Source organism: Anopheles ziemanni, chromosome 3 (genome assembly GCF_943734765.1).
Source record: "Anopheles ziemanni chromosome 3, idAnoZiCoDA_A2_x.2, whole genome shotgun sequence".
Classification (NCBI taxonomy): domain Eukaryota; kingdom Metazoa; phylum Arthropoda; class Insecta; order Diptera; family Culicidae; genus Anopheles; species Anopheles ziemanni.
Genome location: NC_080706.1, coordinates 14,054,491 through 14,078,511, shown reverse-complemented (window position 1 = coordinate 14,078,511; position 24,021 = coordinate 14,054,491). Strand labels below are relative to the sequence as shown.

General features: G+C 44.4%; 3 protein-coding genes across 4 annotated transcripts; 2 read left to right on the top strand and 1 right to left on the bottom strand.

Moving 5' to 3' along the window:
• Positions 1–1,401: 1,401 nt before the first annotated feature.
• Positions 1,402–13,463, top strand: LOC131287632 (fatty acyl-CoA reductase 1-like). The gene is made up of 7 exons (XM_058316699.1): positions 1,402–1,496; positions 1,683–1,773; positions 11,502–11,750; positions 11,824–12,263; positions 12,349–12,413; positions 12,496–12,784; positions 13,235–13,463. Exons 1-7 carry the CDS (start codon positions 1,402–1,404, stop codon positions 13,461–13,463), a joined length of 1,458 nt encoding a protein of 485 aa, XP_058172682.1.
• Positions 13,464–15,292: 1,829 nt separating this feature from the next.
• Positions 15,293–16,173, top strand: LOC131288679 (uncharacterized protein F58A4.6). The gene is made up of 2 exons (XM_058317846.1): positions 15,293–15,610; positions 15,680–16,173. The coding sequence occupies exons 1-2, from the start codon at positions 15,324–15,326 to the stop codon at positions 16,071–16,073; spliced, it is 681 nt and encodes a 226-aa protein (XP_058173829.1). The 5' UTR covers positions 15,293–15,323; the 3' UTR covers positions 16,074–16,173.
• On the bottom strand, positions 16,167–23,377 carry LOC131288677 (bleomycin hydrolase). Of its 2 annotated transcripts, none has more exons than XM_058317844.1 (6): positions 22,438–23,377; positions 18,235–18,392; positions 17,767–18,150; positions 17,218–17,693; positions 17,030–17,150; positions 16,167–16,949 (listed from the first exon to the last, which is right to left on the bottom strand). In XM_058317844.1, exons 1-6 carry the CDS (start codon positions 23,315–23,317, stop codon positions 16,731–16,733), a joined length of 2,238 nt encoding a protein of 745 aa, XP_058173827.1. In that variant the 5' UTR covers positions 23,318–23,377; the 3' UTR covers positions 16,167–16,730. The 2 variants fall into 2 exon arrangements, with proteins under 2 accessions (XP_058173827.1, XP_058173828.1); XM_058317845.1 differs by lacking the exon at positions 22,438–23,377 and adding an exon at positions 20,814–21,376.
• Positions 23,378–24,021: the final 644 nt, after the last annotated feature.

Here is a 24,021-nt window from a genome sequence, read left to right as displayed (position 1 = left end):
CTGGAAAACCAACAACTTGGATTGCTCACTATGTATCTTTGCTGCATTGTTTGTAATGCTTTTCGATAGAAGTTTTCATAAATTATAAATTATGATAGATGAACACTTGTGATATTTATTCCAATAAAATAAATTCTGCACGATGCAAAACTGCTGATAAGAAACATCTTACGCATTAAACCTCATACTTAAGTAATTTAGAAGTTCTGAAAGATATATATTTTTAATACTTTTTTTGATTAAGCAGCAGGAGCTCTGCAGTTTTCAAAACGACTGATAGGAAACATCTAACAGAATTAAAGCTGGTACAACAACTTATAATAGATAAATCCTTTTGATGCTTGTTGGCATACATTAATATCGGCAGTTAGTAAAACTACTGATAAGAAACAATACGTATAGAATTTTAAGCTCATACTGTTGCGAACTAAAGTCTGCTGCATCCATATTTGCATTGAAACGGTGGGAACCTAAAAAGCCTTCGTCACCTAAGTTCAATTTAAATTTCTGCCATCATCTGTTGCTGTTTGGCAAACTGGGGAAAGACAAAACGGTGTAGTTCATGTTTAATTTTTCGTAGGACAAAAAAGATAAACCTGTTCCCAGTAGATTAGAGTGTCCGGTTCGGGGCCTGAAACTACACACGCCTGCAAGGCCACCGAAAGTCATCAACGGTGCATCCGCCGGTGGTAGGTCCTCCCACCAGTCGTTTTCCACGCTCACCAATAGTGCTGGAGCTAGTATAGTAGAAAACGTCGAGCTAGCACCAGCGCCAGTAAGCTAGCACAAGCCAAATAAGCTACTCAACGGTTTTAAAAAAAGACTCCAAACTCAATCAGATCACCGCCAGCATCCCTCGGTCGGAAATTCCCACGAGAGAAGCTTGCCTTTCGTGGGGAGCAATAAGCGATCAAGTAGCGCGCGACTATTGGCGATACTGTGCGCTCCACGCGGTACGTCCACTTGAAGGTGGGCACGGTCGAACGGTGCCACGGGTCCGTCAGTTCAGTGCCAGCGGTCGACCTGTACGGGTGGTCAACTCCGCGAGATAAAGCAGCGTCGTGTTCCTTACAGTGTGGGGTGTTTGCTCTCTGGCAGGTAGTGTTTGCAGTTGGCCTTGTGGAAGCCAATTCGAACGTTTCCGAATCGAAAGAACAAACGAATCAAACAGTGGACTTCAATGAGTGTGAAGTGACGAACCCCGGCTGAATTTCAGGTCCAAAACGTGTGCTCATTGGTGAATCGAAGAAGAACCAACTGTAGTGAATCGAAAACGCAGCGCAGTGATAGCGAATCCGGACTAAGTTCTGGGAAAAAGGGAAACTATAAAGTGCGTCTGAGGAAATTCCTTCTTGGCTTTTGTGTTTCTTCTTGCGAAACAAGAAAAAAAGGGTTAACACGATGTCGAACATAAGTGAGTTCTATCGCGACAAGGTGGTGTTCGTGACCGGTGGTACCGGGTTCATCGGGAAGATTGTGGTGGAAAAACTGCTGCGGTAAGCTTCCGATTTCGCGCATTGGTGCTGCCAATCCGCAAACCCCCATTTGGCATCATGGCTCAACGTGGTCCATCATCATCCAACAACGAATTCGCATCCAAATGGGATAATCATGCTTTTTCTACTTCTTCTTCTCTACCCTTTTTTTTTTTGCTGGTGACCAAACCTTACCAAACCTTGTAGTTCATGCGGCGTTAAGGAAGTGATTCTTATGGTGCGCGAGAAAAAGAACACGCAGCCGGAGCAGCGCATCAAAACGCTTTGCTCTTCACCGGTGAGTAGAAAACCCTGCCCCAAAAGAATCGTGTTTTAAATAGGGTTGTACAACCCGCCTCCATGGTTTGTCTTTACCTAAGCCTAAAGCCGCTTCCGACGCAAAGCTTTCGTAGGCGAAGTTCGGATTCCATCTGAGGGATTGTTGCATAACGATAGTGAGTCCATGGAAAAGCGTGGCGTGATTGGTTTTTGGACGAACCATGTGCGTGTGTGTTCCGATTTGTATGCATCGGCCGAGATTAGGCTTCCTCAAAGCGGATTGCGAAAGCCCTTTGGCGTTCGAACGATGCAACACACATCTTGGATCTTCCATGCCGAAGATTGGGAGGGAACCTTCAGCTGTTTTAAGTGTGAGATAGCATCTAAAGGCTTGATGGTTTGTTTTATATCTCGACCATTCGAATGTCCCTTTAGTGTATCTCGATTTGGGAGAAATGGAAAAAGGGAGCCGCTACGCTTACGAACAGTAAAAGAGAAAAGGAGGAAAATGAGGAAAACCCTCCTACTCCACGATTGAGTCCTCTCGAGTGGAAAACGAAACGATCCAAATGCCAATCAAAGGCAGGCGCGGAACCTCAAGTGATACGAGCGTTACGGAACGCTGGGATCGCCAAAAAAAACGGCCAAATACTATGCGATCGGCTGCGATTGAAAGCTTTTCTTTTTAGTCGACAAAATCGTTTCATATTTATAACGTCTCGCTACGACCAAGTCGCATCAACAACGAGACGTAGTGCAGTGTTCGAGGCATCTCTCGAGCGACGAAGTGCTAGATCGCGCGATCCTCGCCTCTGGAAACCTACAAATTTGAACCGTAAACACACTTTCACACACGCCACCCTTCGCTGTTCGCTTTCGTTTCGCACTGAGTCCCCGCCGTTTGGTAGCCCAACGTTAGGAGAGCAACTTTCGGTCTCTAAGGTGCTGCCTTTTTCACCGGAGGTGAAGTGAACGCGAAACAATTAACACATGTTATACAATTATTGATTATGCGCGGCCAACAACGTCGATTATGATGGCGATGCTGCGAGGGGGAGGATGAGGTCACCGCGAACTAATGAACCCGGGGAAGAGCTGTCACCCTGTCCCTTGGCCCGCAGCATCTATCGATTCACGTTCCACCGAAATGTTGACATCGGCATCGGGTCCAGGCAAGGCATCAATCAACGTGAGGCGCTATCAGCTGGGCGTCAAACAGAAAATGGGACAGTTGGGCAAGCGACCTGACACCTCGCTGTTGGCCCTCATGCCACCCAGTGTGGGGAATCGACATCGATGGACGGCAAATATTGGGACAACGTGAGGCGTCATTAAAGGAAGAGGGGTTTTGTCCCACTCCCGCTGAGGGTCAAAATACGGGGGAGTTCAAACAGCGGTACCTCTCCATCGGTTTGATACATCTTCAAAGACGTTCGCTTGACCCTACGAGCATCATCAGCAGGGTTGACTCAGGTTTAGGCATGCTGACCCTGCGCAATGATATTTATCGTCTTCCACCGTCAAATGCCACTCGAGCAAAAACGGTCTGACAGCTTCTGCCAACGGGTCCGACCCAAGCCAAGGGGTCCGACCCAAGCAACCAAGGTAACCTTGCGGCTGATGGTGACCGATTTTAAGCCGCTTAGAAAAAACACGCAAAATGAGACCACACGGCTTCAACGCCAGTCGCGTCGTGATCATGCGAGTGTGTTTCTTTTTCCGAACGGCGCAATGCCAGTGGCAAAAGTGCGACGCCATACGCCACTCTAGATCTGGTTCTAGTGGCCAATCACTCTTCTAAGACCCTGACGTCGACACTAATCGCGAGATCAGTAGCATGTAGCATCCCACCGAATAGCGTACTCCATAGACAATCTCGATCGGACCTCGATCTCGACGCTGTTGTGACGCAATGTGGAATGTTAAAGCTGCGTGTTCTGATGGAAAACAAATCAAGCAATTGAATCGTTCAACATAAAGAGAACGCGCACGGTTAACGAATGTGGCATTCACCAATGGCGTCGGTGGTTTGAACCAACATTAAACACACATACAAAATAAAAACCCGTTGCCCGTGAACGGGTGCCTCGATAGTGCAAAAAGCATAGACGTGCTCACAAACAGTTGACATCGCAAAGTTTCGAAGATTACCATCTTTAACAAGTGTGTTCTCAATATAATTTTCGATTGCAAACGAAGAGGTTCGTGTCAACCCCGGCATCGAAGTCTTTTGTTTGCTGCACGCCACCGACGAAGCACACATTCGCTAGTCCATCAGCGCACGTTGTTTTCCTTTTTCGCACAATTGAACTTCGATAGCGCAAAGAAAAAAACGGTATCCAGACGAATGTTTACTCTTCGTCATTGTTTGAACAGAAATTTCCGGAAATTGTAAATGAGCTTTTTTCCTGTTTCAAATTCATCACCCAAGAAAAAAACAGTTAACTGAAGATAAAACAAAATTCAATCCACATAAAGGAAGGTATTTGTGAATGAGCGCAAATAGGTAAACAATCTACGAAAGAAAACAATCTTCGAACGAAGAAAATTTTATTATAAAATCATACATTTTTAAGATGACAAATTATAACAGCGCGTAAGAGTGACGTAAGTGTAATTATAACACACCATTAATTGACGTGGCGCGATTTCAGTTCAAACTAGCCCTCGACATGACGAAAATCTTCAGCTATGAAGCGTCTCTCATACGCAATTTTATAATGTTTCCCCTCCACCTCCACCCTCGGCGACGAACGCCATGTGCGTTATAACGTTTACGACCATTTCGAACCACAGTTATATCGCAGCGGTATTGGCATTTCGAACGTTAAAATATGGCACCCACATCAAGCTGGAAGTTGAGGATAATTGCATCGTGCCAGGCAGTTAGTTTGTGTGTGAAGAAATAAATCACCGCCGGGGGGTGAGTCAAATGCATTCCTACCTCACTTTGAGACAAGTCGAAAGGAGTAAAACAACTTGCCAAAATAATCTACGGAGTGGAAAAGTGTCATCGTTGCATGAGTTAGTGACCCGATGCAGGACAGCATGAGATCGATCGATCGATGCTGGGTTAAATCGAACTCGCAGGTCGTTGACGAGAACAACTATTGGGTTAAAACGTTGTTGAGAAAAGTTGTCAAACTTGTTTTGAACGCTCGAACAAAGGTTCAGAATGTTAGACATCTGGTTGCATTTACCAGACCATTCATAGTGCACTCATAGTATTTATGTAGCTAAATTGAAAAAGATTGTTGGTACACTGAAGTTAACAACATTGATTTAAATTATGTTTCTCTAAAATGTTCATCTATTGATCAGTTTGACGTATCATTCGGTTTTACTTCCATATGTTGAATGCATTTTATGAAAACTTATTTTACTGTTGTTGTCTCATTTACAAATCAATCAACCATTCATCGGGCTTCGGAGCAAGACACTTCTCGTGACTATCGAAAGAAACTGTGTGTGTATGTTTGTTGGCTTGAAAAAAAAACGAGCTCTTGGGTAATCATCCTTCCATCCTCCGGATTTGGTGGACGGCTGGCAAAACAAATCTCCTCCGAAGGCTCGATGTAACAAATGCTACTAGCGGAAAATTATACTTTCTACTTCTCTCTCTTTCTCTTAAACTTTAGACCGAGCCAGGTCAAATGGGTGTGGCGAGAGAGAAAGTTAGTTCATCAAAAAAACAAGAAAAATTTTAAAATAATGCCATATAACCTCGTCTCGATTGCTTCCATATATTTTGTACGTATTCAATTTATTGTGCCTATAAGGGAAATTTGGCTTCGAAAGCATATTTAAAAAGCAATCCAAGGAGGTTGCGAACAAACACAATGAAACTATTCTATGACTCGAAGAATTACAGTACGAAATCGCACAAGCTTAGTATTAGTGCACATTGGCCAGACATCAATATGGCCCTTCCTTACTCGGCACCAACCTGTGGCTTGAAACATTACGGCAGGGCTTGGTTCCAAAACTGGACGTAATCGCGTCTGGACCTTGACTCGGCAATGGCGTACCGCTGGTGGCGGTGTCTGTAAAGGGAGCCACCGTGAGACGGCAGGTGAGGTTTGCTTGCGCCACTCCGGAAGTGGATTGTCGTACGACGGTCGTGACATCGTTTTGTTGAAACGGAACCGCGATACTGAGGACCACCGAGTGTTTTGGAAACACTTTATGGAAGCGATAGATATTTTGGGACAAGCGTAAGTCAAGCGAAGGTCAAACTGTTCAGATGCTGAACGTGAAGAATTAGTGTTTTAACCTAATATAGGTCGATTAGGCGTTGCTAGACTAAACAAGTTGGAGTCTCTACACCTACATCTGACGACTTTAACGACCATTTTTACTACTCACTAATACAGATACTAAGATGCATGACTAAAACTGCATAATTTCAGAAAGATCAACTTACCGCAGATATCGGCGCCTTCATTGCCTTCAATTCAATCAGTGATCATCTGAGATATATCAATCACCGTAGTTTCTAAGCCAGTTTTGTGGATGAGAATGTTTACGCAACGCCATCCCATGTCGCTTGCAAACCTGAACAACTTTGTAGGGTAACGAAATAAATTAACTACTCCTTCTTCCGTCATTCCAATATAAAGCTTCGAACGTAAACTCGATGAAAACAGTGGCGGAATGCTAATTACGGACGTAATCGTTTCATTCGAGAATACAAATTCCTCCACGCTCCCCCACAAAAATGACGTCTTCAACGTCTGAACCGATTCCTCCGGTTCGAGCTGTGTCCTTCGGGGGAAGTCTGGAACAATACTTTAAGTGTTTGTACACTAACGAACCTAACCTGTTGCCGCGTTGAACGTACATAAGCTACGATTCATTTGTTCTAATGAGATTGGAAAACAAACCGGAGTCTACTTTCGGAACGAGTTCGCACTTCCTGTCTAGCGGAGGAAACATTCAAAACAAAGATTTCTAGAAGTGTCCACGGCAAACTTGAACTTCAAATTTAGGAACACCGAACACTGCTCGAACCGCGAGCCATGGTTAGATGTAATCCTCCCGAACAAACAGGTTATGCCAAATCTACCCAATCCAAACGGGCAGCTGATAGTGAGAGCCCGAGATTAATGTGTTGGATTGGATGATTCTGGCAAAAAATTTACATACATCGACAGCAAAAAACCTACTCGTCAAACCAGCTTTATGGCGATCGCTATGCTAATGATAACAGGTTAGCGCTCGGTCTGACCACGAAAATGCAAAATTTTGCCAATCCTCCAACGGTATCCAACAAGAAAAGGCTATGTTTCGTACCGGATAGCAGAAATATTAACGCATTTTTTCACATTTCCTGAAAACTAATCGCCAACCGATGATGACCAAAAAGAATGCGAGTTTCGAAAAGTCTGGAACGATCGACCGAAGGAGCTTCGTCATGAAGCGGGGGAAAAAAGAAATTGAAATTCAGGTTTTAATGCTTTGCCTTCAGAAAGTCTAAGAAATGTATTTCAAACAAGCAAGATTTTGAAACTTAAATTTGCTAATAACGGATCACGCGAGATGAAATAAAATGCTACAAACAGGTGGTTTTTTTGGTGCAATTGAGTACTTTGAAAACAGAAGATATTCATGACTTTATCAACAGAATATGTAAGGAGTCGATAAGAAGCCGCTCGTAAAATGATTGCAACTCCGGTTTGGCGGCTAGCTCGATATTTCATGCTAATGAAACCAAACAAACATGAATGAATCTCGTGTTTGTCACGATATGCGTATCGTTTTACGACTTTGTTCCGAAAAGTCTCGCACCCAGGGATAAATTTACATAATTTAATCAACCTTTGTTGGACGCGATTCGATTTGTGCTACCGAACCGCAAACGTTGGCGTGTGTTACAATAAACGAATACCGAAATGCAAAATTTATCTCTATCAGCAATGGTCGGATTCGGAAGTTTGGGCGAAAGACTAATTGATGGGCCGTTTATGTTGGTATTAAGATATTTCGATGGACATTGAAAGATAAAAAAATATTGTATGAATGATTTGTGTCCGACACCTTTGAGGATTTAATATCAAAACGAGTGTCCCTTATAGGTGAGAAAAGAAAGTTTTACAGTTAGCTTGTAACTGAAAACTTTCGACGAAAATGGAAGATGCGGAGAATGAAAGGACATAAATAAGTCTTTATGAACTTTCTTTCCTTATGTGTTTAAAAAAGAGTAATAAATACGCGTTTCATTTCACGCCATCTTAACGATTAATTCGTTAAGAATGTCAGAACACACACCGGTAGTATTCTTGATTGTAAAACTGCAGTAAAATCCATCTTCAAACCGGTGTTTATCCAATCCAATAAAACATAATGTACACAACTGTCACCATTTTGCGACATAAGTAAAATTTTAGCAAGGATAACCGAAACTCCATCAATGCGTCCAAATGGGTTAATGCCATTGAATGGTCACATTAGAGTCGTTCAACTTGCGTGCCGTTATGTTAAAGTTCGGCGATGGAAATGACTCATATTCAACCACCAGTGTACGAACCTTTGAATACGTGAAGAAACCGACCCCTTCCACAAGCCCATGCCGACGACGCCTGAGGCGCCAGTTCTACTTTGCGACATCTAATGAGCCCGGTTTTCTAAATAAGAGACATCTGAAAAAGACCACAAACCGGTGGCTCGGGTGCTGAGTTTTGCAATAACCCGCGAGAGATAAATTATTTTGTGTGTTTGTGTTCCGAACCAGCCGCCGGGGGTTTGAGATCACCCCTGTGCCGGGCTATCTGCAGTCACATTTCTTAAAAATCAATCATATTAGCTAACTCTCGAACCTCACCTGCGTTGGCTCGAGAGGAAATAGTAGCCGGTCAAACCAGTTTCCGCGGGGGTCACAGGCGGGTTAAAAGGGAAACAAAAGGGAGCATCGAGGGAGGCATGGGTATGGCTAACAACCTCCCCTGCTGCGACCGTCAACCTTCGGGCGGACCCTTCTTCCTGCCCGAATCGGCCAGCTTTTAGGTGTTAATCGTTGAACACGATTCAATCGGCGTCGAGTTTCGGTCCACTTCGGGCAACAACCTAACCGTGCATGCGCTCCTGGCATGTCTCGTATGACTGCAGAGTCTTTTAGAACGTGCAGAACTGGGTGCCTCGGTGTTGCAATGGCTGCAATCATTTCACTTACGGCATGCATATGCCAGGCCGGTTTCCCAACATTTTCAATATACTTTGTTGAGTTCAGCGAAGCGAAGGAATGCATAAATTTAGGATCTGATGTCTGATCAAGTATCTGATCCTGACATACTGCGCCCACAGACTTTGGTCAGACACATTGAAGAGCCAATTAGCGATTCAACCATACGGTTGATTACAGCGAAGTCCAAAACCGTACTTACAAAGCTCCAACGAAGAGCGACGCACGCACTTCCAAAAGTCCAAAATGTATCTACTCCAAAGGAACTCACTGGAGCGCGAAAATAAAAGCATGAAAATACTATTTCCCGTACTTAAGACAAACTCCCAAACGTAACGGCATCATTACGTCGGATTGATCCGCTTGGTCCGGGCGGAGAGAAAATATATTCGGTTTGCCAGCAGCCAACCATCGGCAGGGTTACATAAGGGACGGCGCATGAAACCGTCAGGGCACTTCGTAAAACATATTGTGTCACATCTCCAGCATACGGGTATCGCGCTCGGCGTCCATATATCTGGCACCTAGAAATTCCGCGGAACAGGCGCATCCGTTGCGCCTGAAAGAGAGTTTGAAAAGAAGGAAGGGGACGCACATTTTTAGGGTGTATCATAAGACATTTTTTGGGGGGTTTTTCAGTGTACGCCACCCACTTTTGGCAGGGTCACTCTCACCGAACTTTTCTTCTTCGCGCCATTCGTTGTAAGTCCGTTATCACCGTTTGGTCTACGGTGAACGGAGTGTGTTCCAAAAGGAACCCTCTTACAAAATGTTAAATTTAGTGACAACAATAAAGTTTTTTACTTTATTTACATAATTTGTTAGCTCAAAATGTACCTATTTCGCGGCACCTCGTTGTCCTTCGCCATGGGGAATGTGACACTTTCCTACGGTTTGGAGCTCGGCCGCTTTTGCTCCACCAACAACTGTCGAAGATATCGAAGATAGAACGTCAAGTAAACAAACATTCAAAACCAATGGATTGGCCAATTTCGCGTGACAAACAGCACACACACAAACTCTACCAACTGGCACAAAGTGGGTTCGATCGACAAATACAGTGTGCGAAATGGGGTCAGCGCCCGGCCGGGAAAAGCGGGTGTTTGCCGCAAGCTGCTTATCTGGGTTAGGGGTAGACATATTTTTTAATGGATATCCATTAGAGAGTTATATCATTTTGCTTTTTTGTCGCGACATGCCGACTCGGAAAATGATTTAATAGTATCTACAGCTTTGAGTGAGTGATACCGATTTGGAACCCTAAGGGCCAAGGATGGTCGATCAAGTACTCGGTATGTACAATGAACAGGCAAATGATATCTATAGTCTCAATGTTCTTTAAATGTTGTTATTTGCGGTACGCATTAAATCCAAGGCAGATTTCAATACAAGCATGTACTACGATCTACAATGCCCCTTAATGCTCCAATAACGGACAGACTACGACCAATAAAGTTTACAACTGGGACCGTTCAAGCTCTCAAATCTATAAAAGCCCCATTCATCCCCACGAAAGCAAAAAACTCAAACAAAACGAATAAATGATAGCAGTGGAAACGAGGCAATCAAATACCTCTTCTACTTTGTCTATTCTTTTTCTACGTCTACCTCCATCTTTTAAAGAGAAAATTTTATCTCAAACCCAACATCTCGTCCTACCTTAAAATTGCACCGAACTATAAAACCATTTGGAAAAATGATCTTCGTTCATGATCACGACGCCAATTGGTGGCATTAGGACTTACATTAACACAAAAGGAATGAACCGTAAAAAGTTGAGTGATGTTGATTCGACAGTCACAGTCGTTTTAGGCGTAAGTATCAAAGATCATGTATATAGTTCGAACTGGCCAACATAGGAGCACATCTTACACGATCGTACGGTGAAGGTGGTGTGATGTGTATCTTGACGTCCATGATACGCATTTTCGGTTTGCAATGAATACATCGCACATGTCAAACTCACACGCCTTAATTGGAAGTGATAAAATAATCAACGGTACGTTGTTAGGTCACTTAGCCGGTGCTGTGCGTATGAATATGAATATCGTTTCTCTACAAAGAGAAGGCAGTACAACTTAGACAAATGTCTCGCCAAATGGTACCAAAGAAGAGATCAGTTTCCCTTTCATTTCGTCGTTAGAGACACTGTTTTACCATGAATGCTGAAGATCGAAGTTTTCATTCCCCCTTGCTTTGGCTTGGTGTGGTGTCCACATGTTTTTTACATCCCTCCAGTGTTGTCCCGGTGCCTCTGAGGCACCCATAACCATGAACTTTAAAGCCAACGATTCGTAAAAAAGCACTTCTAGCGGTGTTAATGGCGTAATCACGCGAGCTGCCTAGCGATAATAGTTGTCGACAGTCCGATAGTATGAGGTAGGAATAAAAGACGAAGCTGCTACTGAAACAACAGTAACCACGACAACAGTCGGTCAGTGCATTTTGGCAAGTTTTTTTTATAGTCTAGTCCAAGTCTTATGTGTCGTAGTGTTAGACGATAACATTTATAAGAATTTCGTTGCTAATTTGATAGTTTTTCACTCTCCCTGTTTTATTGGCTGACGTAGGTTTTTGACCGACTGGCGAAAAAGAATCCCAACTACCAGGACCAGATCAAGGTGATTGAGGGTGATCTGGAGAAGCCCAACTTTGACCTCTGCCCGGAGAGCATGGAATATCTGAGGGAGCACACCAATGTCATCCTGCACATTGCGGCCACCGTGAAGTTCGACGAGGAGATGATCAAGGCAATCACTATCAACATCGGCGGTACACGGACCGCTTTGGAAATCGGACGTCAGGCCAAGAATCTACAGGTACGTCCAACTTAAAACGAGCTTTCGAAGATGTCGACCCGAATGAACTAACCGAATGCGCTTTCACGTACAGAGTTTCGTGTACGTTTCAACGGCATACTCGAACAGCTACGACGAATACATTCAGGAGCGCGTCTACCCGGTCGACTGCAACCCGGAGAAGATCCTGGCCAATCTCGATGACGAGAAGCTGATACAGGACGTTATCAAGTACTCCCAAAAGTGGCCAAACACGTACACCTTCACAAAGGCGCTCGCCGAAACACTGACGCTCGAGTACCGGCAGCACTTCCCGATCGCGATCCTACGTCCGTCCTGCGTGATGTCCAGCCTGAACGAACCGATGCCGGGATGGTGTGACTCGATCTTTGGTACGAACGGAACGTTCATCGGTTGGTACTACGGGCTTATTCGCACCAGTCACATCGACCCGGATGTGACAATTGACACGGTACCGGTGGACTACGTGTCCAATGCAATCATCGCCGTCGGCTGGAAAACGTACATCCAGAGGTAAATTGAAGGCAATGTTTGTACGGCCACCCCTACGGCAATGTTTGTACTACCTTAACGTTGTCTTTATTCCTTTATCTATCAGAGTCCAAGAACCAGAGGTAGTGGTATACAATTGCGTTAGCTCCACCGACAATCCATTGACTTTTGGTAGGTTTCCCACAAGGCACCCCTCAATTTCCGCCCATCACTTACCAGCATGTACTGTGTATTGTCATTTCCCAACAACCAGATGAAAGAAGGCGCGAATGCGAGAAAGCCTGCAAGAAGCACCCCCTGCTGACGGGCATCTACAAACCGATTACCTTCACGTCCAGCAACGAGTTCTTGTTCCGGCTGTACTCCATTCTGCTTCACTATGTGCCCGCCTACATCATGGACACGGCCATGAGGCTTCGGGGTGAGAAGCCGCGCCTAGTCGATGCCTACGTCAAGATCGACAAGGTGGTGGCGACGGTCAAAAAGTTCTCCAACACAACATACTTCTTCGACAATCAGAATATGAAGGATTTGTATCTACTGTAAGTATTTCGTTGATAAATTTTAGTACATTTCTCCCTGTTTCAATCGCGACTATATTGGATGCAACCATAGCGTATGACTTAACGCAAACGTTAGTAAAAACATTCAACTTGAACCATGTTTTGAATAGCTCACTTATTTTTATTTACGCTTAAAAAACTCCTAAACGTTGTGGCTTAATAGCCTCTGCTGTAATTTTATGTACTTTTTTATGCCTATGATTCTAAGCTGGAACTACAGGCAAGAGCCCATAAAGCCAAAGTTTTTCCTTCGTAGCAACTCGTTTCATTGCTCCAAATTCATGCTAGTAACTTTTAATTACGATTTATGTCTTTTGCTTCAATGGCAAATTTAGAAAGCAAGCTTAATACAGCTACCCAACGCGCCGCGAACATGGCTTAGGTTTGTCTACTAACTATGCATAAACCTCTATTCCCGTTCCTCCACAGAATGTGCCCCGTTGACCTCCAGCTGTATCCGTGCGACAACCGAAACTACACCTGGCGGCTGTTCTTCGAGGTGGCGGTGCCCGGGTTGAAGAAATACTTCTTCAAGGAGGACCTCAACAACGTCCGGCAGGCCCGGCTGGCGATGCGAAAGAAGGAGCTGATCGTGAACACGGTGCTGTTCGCGTTTGTTGGCCTTATACTGCTGCAGCTGTACTATCTGCTCTTCTAGGCGCGCCGTTTTCCCTTTTTAAACAACACTCATTTTACTGCAATGGATTCCACAGAAACCGTTCCGGGGACGACTCGTCTTGGGATCACCCACGATTGCCAGAGTCGGTGACGTCATCTTCCGATGGCGCAAGGAAGCGTTACCGACTCGATCGTCGTAGATCGATCGATCAAGAGATTAGGAGCTTAGTTGCTCAGATAAGGCGGGCGGCACACACCCAAGGCGTGGGCAACTGACCGTGCTAGATAATAAAACATAATGGGATTTATAGTTCGATACAAAAATATATGTAGAAGGGCACCGTTTGGGATGCACTTTGGGGAGGGCGGGGGCCTTCGCAGCAGCCTAACAGCATATTTAGGATAGTTATATTGTATATTCTCTCATTCCAGTTGCCCGACTAGCAACCGCAAAAACAAAACCGGGCCTAGCCTCTTTCCGATCCTATCCCTAGTAACAGCTCGTTTCTTCCAAATTAAGCATTCGGAATTGGCCCAACCTGTGACACTGAAATTTGTGGACCCCGATTTAAAGGGCAGCCGACCCGAACGATGCCGTTGGCCTTGCAAAGGTCTTTAACTAAGTATCAGTTTCAAGGGTTCGGTCCCTCCAATACTGGGCCTCCTTTTCTAATGAAATCGTCCACACTGAGGCAATCCGAGATATTTGATGGATATTTATTATATTGATTTCCATGTGTTATTGCACACTACCTTATAGCATATGACCGTAATAAAGTGGAAAGGAACATTCAAAGCTATGGTTTGTGTTTCAATTTTCCGGTAGTATATTGTCATAACTTATCCGAAATTATTATCTACTCCACGATATGGTTTCCCCTAGTTCTTCATCGCTGTGTAAAAAATGCTAGCAGGTTTGGTGAACCGGTACGATCGTCTGAATCATCATGAAAGTTTACAAAACATCGATACACTAACGCCAATAGTGCATTCGTCAAGTTTGGGTCGCTCAACACTATTGCGCTTAAAGGTTAAGGGCGAACGAGATGAATGCAAACCGATTTTGATGTTTCAAAACTAGACAAATTTATTGGCATTGCATCCGCGGAGATTGTTCGGATTCGTGTTTAAATTAACAATCTCATCGATTCGTTGTGCTCCGATCGGTGATAACTTATTGTTCGCCCTTACGCAACGAGATGAACAATATACTACTGGTGGATTTTCTTAGCGAGAGCTCCTGCTTGAAACATGACACAGCAAAACCTTTACACGCAGCAAAAGTCTCTCGAACGAGATAATCTGATCGTAGACTTGGCGATTCCCAAGCTCTATTTGTTGAACTATGCATTGTGCATGCTTTTGAGACATGGAACGAATCAATAGCATGCTGTTGAAACGATGTCTTTATCCATGACAAGGTGTTTGTCCAAAGCCTTTCTCACTTAAGAAGGGAGAGTATCTGAACGAACCAATAACATCCATTTTTGTGCTCACTTCTTAACATTCCATAATTCGTTTTTTGAATACTGTAAATGCCATATGAACAGCAGCAGAAAGAGATAAAATATTCAAAATGTGATTTTAAAGAGGTCTATCTCCCGCCGAAGATCTTCAATGAAAACAAAATGGTAAGCATAATTAAATCGTCAAAATCGTAAAAAATATCGTTTACTACACTTAGTCAACCGTCAAATCAAACGAGTGTCACAAACTCGAAACCTTGCTGTCAAAGATTCTCGAACCAACTGTCAGCTAAAAAGACAGATGAAAATAACAACAACAGTAAACAACAGTCTCCACCGTATATCGTGCGTAAATCGTAAAAGAAAATAAATTTACCTGCACTGCTAATCACGAGTTAAATTGTGTGTATTTTCACTTCGCGAAAAAGGTGAAAATGGTGTATTTTTTCGTAATTGATTACTTGGAATCCGTGGAATCTTGTAAGATACAGAAAAATGGTACACGGATACGAAACATTCACATAGATGCCGGCAATCCAAATGGCAAACATTCCCTTGTCGTCACATATCCGGTGGAGCTAATCGATTTTCTGCTCAATTTACGCTACTATCCACGGTTTAGGCTTCAAGTTGCGAATGCAATTTCAAATTACGGAACGGGCAATTTCCCAGTTTTCATAAAACTCATCCCGCCTGCCAAAGACTTTCTAGATTACCACTGGTAAGTGGGACCATTTCTATTTCGATTCCAATAGAATTTTCTCAAATATTTCCCATTTCTTTTCAACAGGGGTGAACGTGCCATACGTATGTTGTGGGAGCTCCGTGAGCTTACTGAGCTGATGGCCTGGCTGTCGACACTTGGAGGAGCCTTTTCAGCGCTTGGCGACTACCAGCATGCATGCGCCGACACCGCCGGCAAAATATCCATCCATCAGATGAAGCTTGCCTTCCGGCTGGGGGACCCTTCGCTCGTGGCACGCTGCCAGCTGTATCTTGCCATTTCGCTAACGCAAAAAACCGAGTTTGCTGCCGCCAAGCGAATCATCCAGAGGGTATACCGTAGTGAAACGAAGCAAACCGATCCAGACACTCGCCTCCTAAAGATGTGTCAGGGAATCTGGGCGAAGCTTCGGTACGAGTATGAACTTCATCAAAGACAGCAAGCGCGCAAGAAGACTTAAAGTGAACACCGGTGCGGTGCCTTCTTTGGACTATGGTCCCCATCAAAAACTGTTGAACAGTGCACGTGATCAAATAAAATGCTAGTGTTTTGAGATATTTCGCAAAGTTCTATTTCTCCTCTCGCTTCCGTATAAAAAGTAATAATTCCTGTTAATATTCACATGTTGTTCGTTCGTTTCATCTATGCAATTGCAAGCAATTTAATTCACTTCTTTGCTTCTTCGCTTAGTGTTAGTATTGTATATTCTGGTAGTTCGATTTGTGAAGACGCGGCGGTCTCGCTGTGGCTCGGGCAATAAAATCTGGCATGGCACAGCAGATCAGCAGTTTCCGTGCAGTTGCTGCGGGAAAATCATCTTCTCCTTAGCGGCAACTAACATCGCTATAAGCTGAGATTGCGTGCGTAGTACACTTTTGTTTGCAAATGGTTTCAATACATTCCTGATGGGCGCTGGTCTGATTGTGCTGGAGAAAAACAAAAGATTCACTGTTGCACCCAGAGCGTAACAACACAAGGTAAAGCAAGACAGCCAGACGCGGTCCAGAGTCTAGTCGCATCTGGTTATCGTGATTAGTTTGTAGTTCCATATACGTGACACGTGTTTGATCGTTTGTTTTTATGAGGGTGTGTGTTGGATGCTGCATTCTTCTGTCGCCTACTTTGCCAGCGTACCCATGGGATCCCAGGCGGGCAGCACGATGGGCGGGAGATCAAATACATCCAGCACGTCCTGGCTGACTATGCTGCGATCGACAACCACCTCGAACACGAACTCCTTGAACCATTCGGCCGTCATTATGAGGTAACCCTTCTCACCACGATCCTCTCCCCAGGAGTTCTCCACGCGAAACTTGGTCGGTTTTTGGGTATTCGGCTGGAAGAGAAAAAATTAAATGATGCGACACGTGATCGTAAGTGAGAAACTACTGCAACTCCAAGGGGTATTCAACTCACATCAACAGAAACACCGGTAAATACCATGGCGTGCGTCATCATAGACTCGCCATACAGCAATCGATCGGCCTTTTCCATCGTGGTCTGGATGTCTACACCGAATACTAGTTTAAAATCATGGCTACATGGAAAGAAAACCATTTCAGCTTGAACATTCATTAAGTTTACCGCTTCAATAATGGACTTACATATCCAAATCCTCGATACCCTGCTTGCCAGCGAAGCGCTTATTCACCTCACACCCAAACCAGACGGGTTCGCCGAACTTAAGTGCCTTCGTAACAAGGTCCAGCAGCAGCTCCACAGGCTGATTGTTGTACAGAACCGGCCTTCCGCCAACCACGTTCCCCAGGCAGTCGACTGTGTACGAGCGTCCGTACAGGTTCGACGAGCGCGGATCCGTCACTAGACACACCTTATCGTCCACATTGAAATACGGTTTGACGTACTTCTCGTAGAAATCGATTGGCCGGATCGGGCCAATGGTTAGGTACTTCTTCGACTTGTCATAGTACTCCCAGGTGAACTTCTCTGGCGGGATACCGAGGCAGATACCCACAATGTTGTAGATCTCGTTCATCTGCTTCTTGATACGGTCCTTCACTTCGTCATCGGAAGCTCCGTCATCGATGAGCTTCCGCAGATCTTTAGCATACTCACGCAGCTGCAAATAGGCAATCATCAATAAGACCATCCTGTCTATTGCATACACATATTAATGTGTGATTATTCCATACCTTACTCTTTACCACCGAGTTCATTCGCGTGCTCGCCTCGCAGCTGTAGCTTTCCGGGAAGCACTTCTTCGGCATTAGACCGTGCTTGTTGATCAGATTGACCAGCATGTCCCACTGGCCACCGTCGCACGTAGGATCGGACAGCAGGAATGACACAAGCCTTCCGTCGACCGCCTCGCCACGCTTCGCCGTATCGACGACATTGTTCAGGAAGTAGTTTGCCCGCTCGATCTTATCCCAGTAGAACAGATACGCCTGTGAGAACTCGAACTCGTCCAGATTGTACTGCTTGATGAACGGAATGCGAATGCAGTTCAGTGCTGCGAACAACCAGCAGCGTCCCGAGCTTTTCTGGTTCGTCAACGGCTTGCCTTCGTTCTCGATCTTTCACACGCCACGTAAGGAAAAACACACACACGAAAATTAACATAATTTCAACTGCCATTGTTCGTCACCTACTATGCTCACCTTGTACGTGAAAACATGCTGCGTGTTTTCCAACGATTTCCGCGACAGACACGCATCGAACGGATCTATCCGGGTGCACACGTTCTGCGCGAGCACATTCTTTGGGCAGTCGTAGAAATCGGTACGACACTTCTGGAAGAACTCCTCATTCAGAGGTGCTGTAGATGGGAGAGGGACAGACACAAATTACACCGTAAATTATTTATCTCCTTACTCACAACGCTGCAAATGGAGCACAAATTTAAAGTATACCCCGGTAACAGCACATTTTCAGTATTAACGAAAGCATGACCAACGCTGCACTGTCGTACGGTCTCCTCCTTCTCAAACATCGGAACCCAACGGAGAGACATCATCCTCAGATGATTTCATCCATACCCTTTTCCCATTCCACAATGCCGCCCATGGCCTACTTGTTCGTTTTGTTTTCCCTCTGGCTAGCACATTACCCTACCTCCATCCAATGTCTTCCTGGTGGCGATAAGAAGCGCAACACACCAAGCAGCGACCAGGACGCGATCAACAACCGCTCCCAATAACTCAATTTCGGTTCGGCTCCCCTTCAAGGTTCAACTGATACAAATGATTCACAGTATTTCTACGCGAGACCAAGGTCATTAAATGAAGAAAGAAAAACCAACAGGCTAATCTTCAACGCAGCATCCAAAACAAAAGTAACTCCTATCCCATCAAAACCTTTCATCTTATCAGCAGACGGTGATAAACGCTTCGTTATAGTTGTGAAATAAAGCATCAAGCGAGAAAAAGGTAAGCTCCTGCCACGGCACGACTAAGCAACCAAACCCTACGGAAGGCAAAACATAATACACCGTTTTAGCAACTAATTTTAATTGATTCGTGATATGCATGAGGCGACCATGATCTGGTGTAAACCTTCTTGTTTCTTATCAACTCACAAAAAAGGAAGAAAATAACCACCGTGATAGACACTTGTACCTATTTCAGTATGATTAATCCCTCAAAAGACTTGGTTCCATGGTTCGGTAAATTATATTTTTTGAAAAAATATACCACCCGAATCATGCTTCTTATCTCGCGCTCGCGTAATCCTAGGATGGTTGTTGCCATTTTCGGCGTTGACTGAATGTTACTTTACGGTGCATTCTTATCGCTAATCAAAGAAGGCTTACATACACACGTTCTGTCTTTCTTGGTACGGTTCTCTGTGAGACGCTCGAGGTACCCGAATGGTAAATATTTTTTAAACCGATGCAAAATAGTTCCTCGAAGACGAGGCCAGTTTTCATCCTCCGATACTTAGAATTGACGATGAAATATGGAGTTTTTTGCTCATATATTGTTGAACGTTTAATGTGTCCATAACATGTTAAAAATTTTAAAAAACATACAGGTTTTTAAATATATACGAGGTATTGTCTGTATATGAGGTTCTGTTCAACTGATCCATGTAAACATGTTTACCCGTCGTGCACTTACTACAGGGTAAGGTAAACAAATGCATTTCCAGACGCGCACTGCACCAGATCGGGGCTCTAACACAAAAACAGAATGCAGCGTTTGAACGCCAATGAAACCGATTTTACGCCCAGCGATGCTTCAGTACCGATAAATTATGGATTCTTTTTTAAAAACTTCGTACGCCAGTCGAGTGTATTAAAATAGCCTCCCGAGGGACCTGTCTTTGTAACATAAATGAATACGCATTTCGATACGGCACAGCGAGGACAACTCAATGCACAAACACACAAACTCGAGGACATCTGATCTGTCTCGGCGCACTTTCGATATGCCGAAACGTACCGATACTGCGCTCTCCCCGAGCGAAACAAAATCTCCCGGCATCTTCTGACGGTGATCCTTCCTCATACCACACGATTCCGTTCCCTTTAGATCCTGCCAATCCTGCTCTTTCCCTTGCTCGTGTCCTAATTTCTCACCCGAACGGTAACAAAGAAGGGCAACGATCTACGGGGCGAATCAATAAATAACGGGAAACACAAAGCGGCCATGAAAAATGGGTGCTGACCGCATACGACACACCGTCGAAACGATGACCGGCTAACACCAGTAGCAGCTGAGATTAGGGCAAAAAAACACGAAGGATTTGCATAGTTGGAGAGGTTTTGTGGGTTTTCCATGCTGCACTGAATTTTGGCATTCTGGGAGGCAACGAAAATCCATGGCTTCGCAATCTTTAATTAGATCATATTACTACAGCTGTACCGTACGCCCCATTTCACTGTAATTTGTTCGTTGCTTCCGGGCTTCTTTTATTCGCCAAATGAGGATACGTTTTGGATAAAGAAGCCGCGCCCGTAAGACCTACTTTGACAGCCCGTTGTAGAAATCCGGTACTGCTACCGTAAAAAAAAGTAGCGCATTATATAATTTGTTACTTCTTTTTGACCACACCGGCTGGTGGCCAACCATTTGGCAGCCATTAGCCACCGAGTCTACTACATGCATCAAACACACCCCGCACCATACGGGTGCCAAACAAACAAAAATAAAAAAGCGAAAAAACGTATCTACGTCGGTGGCTAGTCCCCGTAATGGTGACTAACAGGAAACTGCTCTACAAAACAAATCTATCTTACATGGCAACATTCTTGCTGGTTCGCTTTCGCTCGTTTGCTGCGTGTCGTGCTTTCTCGCTCAGTGTGTCCTTTCCGAGCGTTCTTCACTACGTCTTTTCACACTTCGTGCCGCACTTCGAGGGAACTGGATTTTAAATGCGGTTTGCGTTTTGTTTCCGTAACTTTATTTTGTAAACGTAGCGGCGGGAGTGTGCACTGCGGGCGGCGGCAGCGTCGTCGTCGTCTTGGTTGCCACGACTTTTCTTCGAGTGCCCTTGTGAACTGTACCAAAAACGGTGGTCTACTGCACCCGAACCGATGGGCGATATGAAGTACGCAGGCAAACTCGGCGCGTTGCTAGCTCTTCCCTGTTTCTTCTTGCGCGAATCTCAGAGGCATAAATATAAAAACGCGATACGCACTACCACTAACAGCCACGATTTCGCGATGGCACTTTCTCCGCGATTCGAAAGCGGTACTGCCCGGATGAGACAATTGCTGCAGCTATCTCCACTCAAAGCTAGTATTAAACTGTATATCAATTCGTTTTCTACAAGCTCGCGTAAGTTCTAGCTTTAACCAACCGCACTAAAGGTGTATTAAATTTGTATTAAACCACGAAGAATCGGAAAGGATACAAGTTTACTAGTCAACACTACATCTCGGTCTACCAGACTCCGTCGCCGTTTGACAGTTGGTAGAAGGAACTGTCAAACTGCCGTCAACGAAACCGAATAAACAAAAAAGTAGGGTAAATGTAAAAGCCTTTGCCTTTATCAGTGGTTGGACAAAGTGTAGAAAACTGCTTTACAAAAAAACTTTTTTTCGCTTTCTACCAAAAGCCTTTCTACCAATCTACCAAACTCGGTGACGTCTTGTTGATCTTAATTTAAATAATTGTTTTGTAGCATTCGAGTTGATATTGCCTGCTTCTTCTTCTTTCGATATGCGAGTCGGGGTATATCCTCCTACGCTAAGTCGAACAATTTGTTCCCTTACACGTAATCAGAGGCGTACCAACTCTGTCCGAACTCCTATGAAGGGGCTCGTCCTTTAGGACCGGCTAATAATAGCCATATGTCCACCCGCCGGCCACGGGAGGGATAATTCCTTCCGTTGTCAGGACACAAGAACTCGTGGTCCGCTTGATTGGCTCAAACAGAACGAGATGTGCGGCAGCTAGGATTTGTCTGACCTGAGCTCCAGCTCGGCGTCACCACGCGGTCGTGCCGTAACCTTACTTTTCCGCTAACCCTTTCAGGAAACTTATGCACTGCTAACATCCGCTCTGATGCACTACCGAACTGAAACTGGATATTGCCTGCAAGGTTAAAACAAGTCTCCACTGATGTCCATATTTCAAATCATCTACTCATGCGTTTTGAGAGTTTTCTTTTCGTGGAATATGAATAATTTAATAAATACAAAGAGGAGTTTTGTATAAGGAGGGCTATTTCAGAAGAAAAGCTACTTGATATTGATAGTTTGCATATTCTGTTTACGATTTCATGAGCAATCTGCAACAGGTTGACAAAATTAACGTTTTTTTTGTATAGAATCCTTCTACGATAAAAACCTTCGATACAAGTAAAAAGGGGCACACAAATAAATCTAAATTCCACAAACCATCCAGCATTATACTAACCTTTTGAGAATCCTTGTGCGATTGTTTCAATCACTTCATGCTTTAATTTCCTATTTTTGGTCGCGCTTTCCTGCGTTTCATTAATCACATCGTACTGCTCCTCCTCATTGCTAGCCTCACTGGCGAATTCCCGTACGAGCAGCTCATATCCTTTCTCGATCGGTAACCGATTGTACGTTTCTTGAGCCGCCGATTCGTTCAACAGCGTTTCTGGCGGTTCGTTGAGTATTTCCACCTGTTTTAAAGTGTCCAGCTCACTCGGGATCAGCCCGCTGAAGCTGGTCATCATGTATTCTCCGCCGCACACGGAGGAAAGCCTCGAATCGCTAGCCAGTGATCCCTCTTCGTAATCTTCCTCTTCGAGATACTCCTCATTGAATTCGATTATGCTATCCACGAATTCATCACCAGCACAGCATTCTGCATCTTCTGCATCGGAGGACAGCATCGTAATATCGATCCTTGGTCTTTTGCTCGCACAGTCCAGATCACTTCCGATCGAACTGCTCAAGGTGTGCCGTTTGAGCTGATGCTTGTTCTCCTCCCGGAGCAATCTCTCCAGCTCATCTCCCATGCTGTCCATCGGTTGGACCAACGCAATCGGTCGCAAGTACATGGTCGGAACAGCGCCAGGTTGCAATCGCTTGCACTCGCCATTGTAGCTGTTTGCTGCAAAGTGTATTCGGCAGATGCGCATACTTTTGTAAACACTAATCGGGCTCATCGCATGCAGCTTCGGATTGTTGATGATGGCCATCCACTGCTGGAAGCGTCGAGGCTCACGGGACGGGTGCGGAAACACATGAAAAGATACTGGTCCATTTTTGCGTTGTGCGCTGATGCTACCAACAGGGCAGCCAACTACTATACAGTCCCACATTCGTTCTATGATTTGCAGTTACGCTACGAGGAACACATTTTTACAAAACTTTTTCTTTGTCCAGCTGATAGAAAACTACGCTTCTGTTCTTCTGCGACTGTGGAAAACAAACTGCATCAAAACAAAGCAACTTCGTTACGTCAGGTAAGTGTTTTAGTGCAAGGGAATTTTTAGAACACAGGAGTAGTGATGGGGAAACTGAATCCCTACAGAGATTCGAATCTAACGATTTATGTATTGTATATTGTTAAAACTGGAAACGATGGATAAATCTTCACGATAAAGTTGTTGGTCTACAAAAGACCTTTCGTTTGAGGGGTCTGCCTTAAAAATTGGTTCCAGGAATTCAAAGTTATTGAAAAATTGGTTGTTTCAGCCAATTTTGCATACAGTATAAATTCGTAAAAACTAAGTATATGGCCTAGAAAAACTCATTTTCGTTAAAGTTGTGAGTTAAAGTACCTTTCATTTGCGAGTTATTAACAAATCTATTATTCTAGCAGAAACTACCAACCAAGGTGTATGTACCTGCCCCTCATTCAAGTATTTCATAAAGTAATAGTTACGGAAGTATCTTTGTTGTGCAAAGTTGTCTGTCTTCAAAAGAACTTTCACTTGAGGGATGTGTTGCTGAAATTTACCGAGCCACTTTGTAGACCGAGACAAATTATTAAAAGAAGGTTAAGACAAAGAGTCACGGCCAC

Excerpts from the sequence above, each read along its gene's own strand:
- LOC131287632 (XM_058316699.1), top strand. The coding sequence starts at position 1,402 with ATGTCGAACATAAGTGAGTTCTATCGCGACAAGGTGGTGTTCGTGACC. Across the intron at positions 1,774-11,501 it reads AAACGCTTTGCTCTTCACCG|GTTTTTGACCGACTGGCGAA; the intron begins GTGAGTAGAAAA and ends TGGCTGACGTAG. Across the intron at positions 11,751-11,823 it reads GTCAGGCCAAGAATCTACAG|AGTTTCGTGTACGTTTCAAC; the intron begins GTACGTCCAACT and ends TTTCACGTACAG.
- LOC131288679 (XM_058317846.1), top strand. The coding sequence starts at position 15,324 with ATGGTGTATTTTTTCGTAATTGATTACTTGGAATCCGTGGAATCTTGT. Across the intron at positions 15,611-15,679 it reads GACTTTCTAGATTACCACTG|GGGTGAACGTGCCATACGTA; the intron begins GTAAGTGGGACC and ends TCTTTTCAACAG.
- LOC131288677 (XM_058317844.1), bottom strand. The coding sequence starts at position 23,317 with ATGTGGGACTGTATAGTAGTTGGCTGCCCTGTTGGTAGCATCAGCGCA. Across the intron at positions 18,151-18,234 it reads AGCATGTTTTCACGTACAAG|ATCGAGAACGAAGGCAAGCC; the intron begins GTGAGCATAGTA and ends GGCGTGTGAAAG. Across the intron at positions 16,950-17,029 it reads TTACCGGTGTTTCTGTTGAT|CCGAATACCCAAAAACCGAC; the intron begins GTGAGTTGAATA and ends TTTCTCTTCCAG.